A 9,050-nucleotide genomic window follows, 5' to 3' on the forward strand; every position below is an offset into this window, starting at 1 on the left:
CCGTCAACGACCCTGACAAGTGGGGCCAGCAGTTCAGGACTTCAGCCGTTTTTGGATCCCAACAGAGAGCGGCGCTCCTCCGTCCCCATCGACGCCGGTCGCCGCCCCTCCGACCCCCCTTCCTCCCCGTCCACGCCTAGCTCCGCCCCTTCCTCCCTCCCTCCCTCCTCTGGCGGAAAAGTTCGACAGCGATGGCGGAGGAGGCGGGAAGGAGGAGGCGCGCGGCGGTGGTTGTGCTGGGCGACATCGGCCGCAGCCCGCGCATGCAGTACCACTCCCTCTCCCTCGCCAACCAGGTGCCCCCCTTGACGAATCCGTGACCTCGCGTCTGTTCTGGCCGGATTGAATTAGAGCATAGGATTTTGTGTTTTAGTAGTATCTTAGACCTAGCTGTTCGTTATTCTTCTTCTTGACAGGCCGGCATGGAAGTGGACATTGTTGCAAACGGAGGTATTCTCTTCTTCTTCACAATTTCGTTTTGCTGTTGAATTCTACTGCCAAACTGTAGAACGAAGCCATCTAGTATTTCCTAAATGCATGTTAATTGTTAAGGAACGTGACACAGGTCGGAGTTTCATCAGCTTTCAGTGTTATTTTGGTTGAGATCTGACCTTGTATTCTGTTCTATGTCTATGAGCAGGAAGTGATCCCCATTTATCACTGAGAGAGAATCCATCGATTCACATCCACGAGATGGTATTGATTGTTTCTGCTATTCTATTTTATCTGTTTTCTCCTATTGCAACTAACTTCATGATTTATCTCCAGAAATCAGTGCAGTTATCAGGAATTTCAAAGATATCTGGTGCCCTGGCGCTGCTACTTAAAGCTGCCATCCAGTTTATCCTGCTGATTTGGTTCCTTTGCTTTAAGATTCCTCGCCCTGATGTCTTTGTTGTCCAGGTAAACATTATGTTCAGCCTTTTGATTTGCACATGTGGTCCAGAATTACATGAACAATAGGTGTGCCCAACCACTACCACTTTCAGCAAATTTACTTTTTTTAAAAGAATTTGACAATCTAGAGTTCATTGCCCATCATGCAAAGTAAATGAATAGTCATAGTTGGCTTATCATGCACCTTAAGTAGTAACAAATACTCCCTCCGTCCCATAATGTAAGACGTTTTTTGGCACTAGTGTAGTGTAAAAAAGCGTCGTATATTATGGGATGGAGGGAGTACTAAATAGTGACTCATGCTACGCAATATGTATTTTACAGTGACCTCTTGTTTACACCATTCTCAGTTTGGCAGTGCTGAGTGTAGTATATTTACAAAGTTGTTTACTCTGACCCGTATTTAGTCACTGAATATTCTCCAGTCTCATCTCGTTAAGTTTTTAATCTCCTAGAGTCCCTATTGATTGATATTTTTGAAGAATTAATTTTGGTATAAAAAATGTCAATATTTAGTTATCACATTTTGCAGTAACAATGAGACACCTGATTTGTGTCATTTGACCATCTTCTGTCCAACAGAATCCACCCTCCGTCCCAACATTGGCTGCTGTAAAACTAGTTAGCTGGCTAAGAGGTGCTAAATTTATTGTGGATTGGCATAACTTTGGATATACGTTACTTGGATTGTCTCATGGCAGAAGTCATGTAATAGTCAAAGTCTATTTCTGGTAATCCCTCCAACCATGTTTGTTTGTCTGCTAGACTGCCAGTATATCCTATCGGTCATGTGTTTTAATCAGTGATGTTTTCCTGTATCCTAGGTTCGAGAAGCACTTTGGGCGGATGGCCGATGGTGCCTTTTGTGTTACGAAAGCAATGCAACATGAGCTTGCTCAAAACTGGGGAATCAAGTAAACAGATTGAACTTGAACTTTTTTTCGTAAGGCGTTTGTGCACATGCCGCAGTTTGTATTAACATAACCACAATTTTCAGAGCAACAGTTCTATATGATCATTCTCCTGAATTTTTCCATCCTGCTTCCCTGACGGAGAAACATGAGGTGAGCATCTGTTGCCAGTTCTTCCCTCGCTACTTGCAGTACTGCATATCAACATATGTGACCTAAAGACATGAAATAGTTGTTCTGCAGGTTGGGTCGTTCCATTTGTAGTGCTATGGGCAGTGCTGATTGCTTCTCTGTTGGTATGTTGTTCTCCAGTCAACCGGAATATTTTTCATGGTATAAGCATATTCCAGTTTGATTCATTTTTCTTGATTTTATGTTACAACAAAGAAAAAGAAGTGGAAGACGAGAACACTACTGCTCTTACTAGCAAGATTGATGGTGGAGTTTTGTTGAAACCCAATAGGCCTGCACTTGTTGTGAGCAGCACAAGCTGGTATGTTCTCTTGGACTAAGTGGTCCTTCTTGCAGAACTGTTTTTGGTCAGCTCACATGATTATCGAGTGGATAGTTAAAATGAGGAAAAACTTATAAATCGTTGCCACCTGCATTCCAGGACATCAGATGAGGATTTCAGCATACTTTTGGAAGCAGCACTGATGTACGATAGACGCGTTGCTGCTACATTAGGTGAAGAGGATTCAATGGATGAGGGGCAGCTTTGGATTGATATCAAGAATGGAAAGCAATTTGATTACCCAAGATTACTTTTCATTATCACAGGTATCACACATTCTGCTATATTTGCTTGAATTACTAATTTTTAACCATTGCTCTGATTTAATAAATTTTGATACTGAAGGTAAAGGGCCTGATAGAAATAAATATGAGGAGCAAATAAAAAGGTTAAAACTCAGACGTGTTGCCTTCCGGACTATGTGGCTTGCATCGGAGGACTATCCTCTATTGCTAGGTATGCCAGCCACTTGCCAAAATAATTTGTACTGTAGCATATATGCTGATTGTTTGAGCAAATGCAGGATCAGCTGATCTAGGCGTTTCGCTGCATACATCCTCGTCGGGGCTTGATCTACCTATGAAGGTTACTCACAGCATCTGCTTACTTCAAGGATATAGGAGTTTTTCATTTTCTGCATTCTAACTTGAATGGTTGTTCTTAGGTGGTTGATATGTTTGGATGTGGATTACCAGTTTGCGCCGCTTCATTCTCCTGGTAGATCATGTTTCTAGATGTTTGAATTGTTATGTTTTGGCATTGGCCTTTTGGTTGCTCTATATTATAAGACTCTGGCTTTCTTTTTCTTTGTGCAGCATCGAGGAGCTTGTGAAAGTAAACAAAAATGGACTTCTTTTCTCAACATCTTCGGAGCTCGCAGATGAACTTATGGTGAGGACCACTTTTAGTCGTTATTATTTGATTTCATTGTATGACTACTTGGGTCATTGTTTCAATGCATTTTAAAATTAGTATAAGTACTTCCCATCATGGCTTTGTTTTTTGGGTTAATGTTAACTACTGTTGCAATTAAAAAATCATGCAGATGCTCTTCAAGGGATTCCCAGAGGAATGTGATACCTTGAAATCCCTCAAGGACGGCGCCTTGAGTACAGGGTCCTCTTCTAAATGGTCAAATGAATGGGAAACTAATGCACTTCCTTTGGTGAACCAGGTGAGAGCTCAAACCTGGCTTGCTGAATGTACGCTGCATTCACGAGATTAGGGCTTACCTTCTTTCTTATGCAATTTGCAGGTCATAGGCTAAAATACTAATCAGATGTGTAAAAGGATGGTTTTGTTACTGGCCTGAGTATGTACTGATTCCATAGTTTATAGGTGTATTGTACACTTGAGTGACCAGATGTACATTAGAAGGTTGAGGAGAGGGCATGTGCATATTTCAGTCTGTTTGCACCTGTTGCTGCTAGGATCAGCTGCTACCAAGGGCATTGGCGTCGGTCTTTGACAGAACGTACCGCCGATGCCCTCGGGGGCCTCACCAAGTCATCAACTGTAAAACTACCTAAATGCCCAGTTACATAACAGTAGAGGACACAAATAAACATACTATGACACTGGCATTGAGACCAACTGTCAGAGAGACATATGTACATGTGGCCATTCAAAATTGTATCAGGGACCCGTTCAGATCTCCAGCACGATATCTGGAGGCACATATTAGGTTCTTTGTTAGTTTGTACACACTACTGCTGCAAGACCTACACTGTGTCACATGAACTTACACTCTGAATCTGTTGTGATCCATTTGTTCCCTTGTTCACCTGCCGGCGCATTGCCTCCCCAAGGCAATTGTGCTGTCAGGCAGCTCTTGATCGTGGCCTTGGACATCGCCAAGTTGTCGCTGGGTGTGTCGTCATGGGGCAATGGCCAGGGCATCTGCGATGAAGAAAAATCATGCATAGTTACTAAACCACTACAGTGCTTGTGTTGAGAACACATGAATTTAGCAGGAAATAGTTCCAAAAAGTACTCTGCAGCAGCACCTCAGGCATCGCCCCCCTGAAGCTGAAGCTGAAGCTTGGTGTGGGCGACATGAATCTCCTGAAGGACCTGTGCTTGGCTCTCCTTCCTCCACTCAGGGTCAGCGACCTCTTGAGTGTGCCGTCCTTGTCTCCCGCCGGGGTGGTCACTCTTTTGGCACCCAGGAGCAACGCGAGCTCCTCCTGCATCTTCCGGAGCTCGGCGCCCCCGTGGCCTTGGACTACCCCGAACGTCCCGATCGACAGCATCGCCGCCGCGGGCCGGCGGTGGCGGTGGAGCTCGTCGTCGGAACGGTCAGTGTCAGCCGCCGCTGCTGCAAAGTGTGGGTTTCAGTTCGCTTGTGATGGAGACGAAGAGGGAAAGATTGTCGTTTCAGGTTCGTGCTACATACACACTATTGAAAAGTTGATACTGCTGGGAAACAAAACAAATGAATACATATACTCCCTTGGTCCGAAAATACTTATCATCAAAATAAACAAAAGGGAATGTATAATAAACAAAAGGGAATGTATCTACGTCCCCTTTTATTCATTTTGATATAAGTATTTTCGAACGGAGAGAATGAAATAAACGGGTTGTCGCTGGCATGAGCACTTACGTCCGTACGACCCCGCGCTGAGCTCCGGTTTCTTGGCGCTGTACTGCTGCGCCCCACGAAGCCTGCTCTGCACCCAGCTCAGAGCCTGCAGCAGCAAAATTGTTGGGCCCGACGGGAAATAATCAGCGTCCATTCCATTCACCGCAGCAAAGAGGTGGTTCATACGAACGAAGAAGACAATGTCTGCGTGTGAAGGAGTAGTACCCTCATGAATGAGTTGTTAATTTGCAACAAGGAGCTTAGCGTCTGCAGAGTGTTGGTCAAGAAGGATCTTTGCAGAGGGATGGACTCAGCAGCAACGCCGATGGAACGGAACGGATGGTGCCAGTGTGTGCATATGTAGGAACATGAGAGTACGTACGTGTGTGCGTGCAGGTCTAGGAGCAAACTGAATTTTTTCCCATGGCCCGAGCTCCAAAGGCGCCCACTGGCAATGACAAGAAGATTCTGCTGAGTGCTGATCGAGGGTGATTATTACCAAGTTCTTGTGATCACAGCCTGGTAGTACGTACTTGAATCCTCGTTGTTCCTATCCAGGCCACGACTTCATCAACAGGATCACTTTGTTAATCCTCCTTGAGCTATGCTCGTTGATGATCTACTACTCTTTTTTTTATTGAAATCTTGATGATCTACTAGACTACTACCAGTATAAATCTTCTACGTCCACGTGGCCACATAGGTAAAAGAGACCTGGGGAGAAACGTATGGCCAGTGCCGCGTCCAGCGAGCTGGGATGCACTTTTTTTCTTTCAAAACGGAGGCAAAAGATTTGCCTCATCGATTAATCAAGCAGAAGAGAATTGCCCGGTTAATTAAAGAAAAGCCGGACGAAAACCGATACAGACTCACCACATGTGGACTACCTCACAGAGTATGCAACCCCATAACCACACGATCAACCCGACAACCAAAACCAACACGCAAGGTCCATCAACCCTCACACTCTTACATCGCAAAGAAGACCCCAACGAGAGTACCTCGCTAAAGACCATGCTCATCACCAAAATCCACTGAACCATCAAGCTGTTGCGGACACTTTTCCTGTGGCGCCACTCTTCTTTGCTTTGCTCCTGAGAGCCTCCCTCCACAATCGTCTTTCCAGATCCAGGGCTAGCCCTCTCCAAACGTTTGAGCAAACTGTGAATCTCAATCTCGAAGAGAATCTCATCAACCTTGTCACGCACAGACGCCTCGTGCCTCACAGCCACATGCGAGCCGGTAACCGCAACGTCGGAACCTCCACGATCCACAGAGGCGAGCGGCTGGCTGGGCGCTGAAGGATCAGGCGCCAACATACTGACCGCCTCACCATCATCAGCCACAGGTACCACTAACACAATGGACTTAGGTGCCACAGACACAATGGACTCAGGTGCCACAGACACAATGGACTCAGGCGCCACCGACACAGTGGACTCAGGCACCTCCAGTTGCTCACATGACAAACGAGAATCATGTCCCTCACATGAGGTCGCTGGCGCGTCGACCTCCATATGCTCCACATACGGAGGCGAAGCTGGTCTCACACATAGTTGTTGAAGCTCGGGCATGACCTGTAGCACATGGGTGACGACCTCGACGATGGCCTCATCCTCAACAGTAGCCGACACAAGGGGCAAGACAAACACCGGCGAAGAACTGACCCCAGCACGAGGGGAGAAACAACCGAAGAGCTCCGCCCCCTTGTCTCCCACGGAGCCAACACCAGAAACAACAGGAGGTCGCAGCGTCGGAGCAGTCGGCAACAAAGCCGGCACGAGGGAAAGCTTGGTCAGAGTAGCCTCCGCCCGCTCCAGAAAACTCTCAACACGTGCCATCAAGCCTTGCAACATCTTGGACTGATCTGCCAGAGTGGACTGTAGCTCCACATCAGACGGGGTAGCCGAGCCAACAGTACCAGAGACGACAAACGCCTAGGACCGACGACGAAGCGTCTCGGAGGGAAGCACGAACTTCGTCGAACCTTCACAAGAAGCTGGAGCTTGACGATGCTCAATGCCGAGGCGCGGCATGACAAGGCATGCCAGCGAGCTGAGAGGACGCCAAGGATTGCGGCACTCGTGCGCAAGGTGACCATTCTGCAAACATCGGGAACACCGAAGTGGATCTCTGCAAGCAGCCACGCGGTGCCCAGGAGCAAGGCATCTGCAACATCTGCCATACAACCAAGAAGGGATGGGGCGAGCAGCCAATGGCAGGGTCGGTGATGACGGATGCCACAGACCTTGCCACGGCAGCACCTCCTGCCAACTCCCTCTTGTGTCCGGCCCGTGCCCCGTGCACACCTTGGCGGAGACGGAGTCGATGGCCTTGGCAGCAGCCGGCGGAGTCCTGGGGGCCAGATCCTCACTGTCATCCATGTCGTCATCTTCATCAGCAGCGGAAGCCCACAACACAGAATGCGGCCGACGGGTCAGCTGGTCTGCACTGGCCGAGGCCAGTGGCGTCTGCAGCGCCATCTCCACATCTACATCCACATCGGAGCTCATACCATTGCAGTCAAGACCACGCGATGCCGAGACAGAAGCGGTCGGCAGAGCCAGAGCAGCGGACTTGCCTGGCAGCACCTCCATGGAAACGCCGCCAACTAGGACGAGCCGGCCCAGCACAGCTTGCTCCTGATCCAAATCGGGACGAGCATCAGACAAGGATTGCTGCAGGACGGGGGGGTCGCCAGCTTGGGAGAAACGGCCACCAGCGGTTGGGGCGGCCTTGCGGGAGGCCAGGGCTGTCGCGGCGAGCGCAGCGGCGGTGAGAGGCGGCGACGGTGCTGGGGGCGTGGAGCCGGCACCTGGCACGGAGGTGGCGACAGCCGCCGCCGGTGCCGCCACAGACACAGGCCGGGTGCACTGGAGGAGCGCCATGGCGCTAAAGCTTCTGCAGGGAAGGGAGAGAGGAGGCTGAAGGGGGCTCGGATCTGGAATCGGTGGGCGTAGGGGAGGACGGAGCTGGCAGATCGGGACGGCGCCGCCGCGGGCGCTCACCCGCCGCGAGCGCGGACGCGAGAGCTACACATACCGACCCCGAGCCAGGTAGACCGCCTGAGATGATGATGTCCTTTCTATGGGGACTTAGGTTGGGGATGCACTTTTTAAATCTTCAGCTGCACGTACCGCTCCGTACTGCCTCGAACCAGCCCCGTCGATGCGGAAAATGATCCCAGGTTGCGGAATGAAGTCTGTTTTAAACCCTGAGAATATAGAGGGCGATGCAAATGAATCCTGACGTTTAAATCCCTGAAGTCCATACCCTGATAATAAATTGGTTATTATTATATTTCCTTGTTCATGATAATCGTTTATTATCCATACTAGAATTGTATTGATAGGAAACTCAGATACATGTGTGGATACATAGACAACACCATGTCCCTAGTAAGCCTCTAGTTGACTAGCTCGTTGATCAATAAGATGGTTACGGTTTCCTGACCATGGACATTGTATGTCGTTGATAACAGGATCACATCATTAGGAGAATGATGTGATGGACAAGACCCAATCCTAAGCCTAGCACAAAGATCATGTAGTTCGTATGCTAAAGCTTTTCTAATGTCACGTATCATTTCCTTAGACCATGAGATTGTGCAACTCCCGGATACCGTAGGAGTGCTTTGGGTGTGCCAAACGTCACAACGTAACTGGGTGGCATGAATCGAGACTGTGATTTGTCACTCCATGTAAACGGAGAGGTATCTCTGGGCCCACTCGGTAGGACATCATCATAATGTGCACAATATGATCAAGGAGTTGATCACGGGATGATGTGTTACCGAACGAGTAAAGAGACTTGCCGGTAACGAGATTGAACAAGGTATCGGGATACCGACGATCGAATCTCGGGCAAGTATCGTACCGCTGGACAAAGGGAATTGAATACGGGATTGATTGAATCCTCGACATCGTGGTTCATCCAATGAGATCATCATGGAGCATGTAGGAGCCAACATGGGTATCCAGATCCCGCTGTTGGTTATTGACTGGAGAGTTGTCTCGGCCATGTCCGCATGACTCCCGAGCCCGTAGGGTCTACACACTTAAGGTTCGATGACGCTAGGGTTATAGGGAAAGTATGTACGCGGTTACCGAATGTTGTTCGGAGTCCCAAATGAGATCCCGGACGT

At 48.5% G+C, this 9,050-nt stretch overlaps 1 protein-coding gene across 1 annotated transcript; it reads left to right on the forward strand.

The window, feature by feature from the left end:
• LOC123084710 (UDP-glycosyltransferase TURAN) lies at positions 1-4,026 on the forward strand. Its single transcript, XM_044506200.1, has 16 exons — positions 1-296; positions 417-450; positions 641-696; positions 769-903; positions 1,480-1,628; positions 1,722-1,811; positions 1,895-1,961; positions 2,041-2,104; positions 2,196-2,301; positions 2,422-2,588; positions 2,668-2,778; positions 2,846-2,907; positions 2,987-3,039; positions 3,138-3,213; positions 3,368-3,496; positions 3,578-4,026. The coding sequence occupies exons 1-16, from the start codon at positions 192-194 to the stop codon at positions 3,587-3,589; spliced, it is 1,416 nt and encodes a 471-aa protein (XP_044362135.1). The 5' UTR covers positions 1-191; the 3' UTR covers positions 3,590-4,026.
• The last annotated feature ends 5,024 nt before the right edge of the window (positions 4,027-9,050 follow it).

This window comes from Triticum aestivum, chromosome 4A (genome assembly GCF_018294505.1).
Source record: "Triticum aestivum cultivar Chinese Spring chromosome 4A, IWGSC CS RefSeq v2.1, whole genome shotgun sequence".
In the NCBI taxonomy this organism is placed as follows: Eukaryota; Viridiplantae; Streptophyta; class Magnoliopsida; order Poales; family Poaceae; genus Triticum; species Triticum aestivum.

What these genes read in the sequence shown, in the direction of transcription:
- LOC123084710 (XM_044506200.1), top strand. Translation starts at nt 192, where the DNA reads ATGGCGGAGGAGGCGGGAAGGAGGAGGCGCGCGGCGGTGGTTGTGCTG. An exon ending in GCTCAAAACTGGGGAATCAA is followed by an intron (nt 1,812 to 1,894) that starts GTAAACAGATTG and finishes CACAATTTTCAG; the next exon opens with AGCAACAGTTCTATATGATC. An exon ending in GGCTTGATCTACCTATGAAG is followed by an intron (nt 2,908 to 2,986) that starts GTTACTCACAGC and finishes GGTTGTTCTTAG; the next exon opens with GTGGTTGATATGTTTGGATG.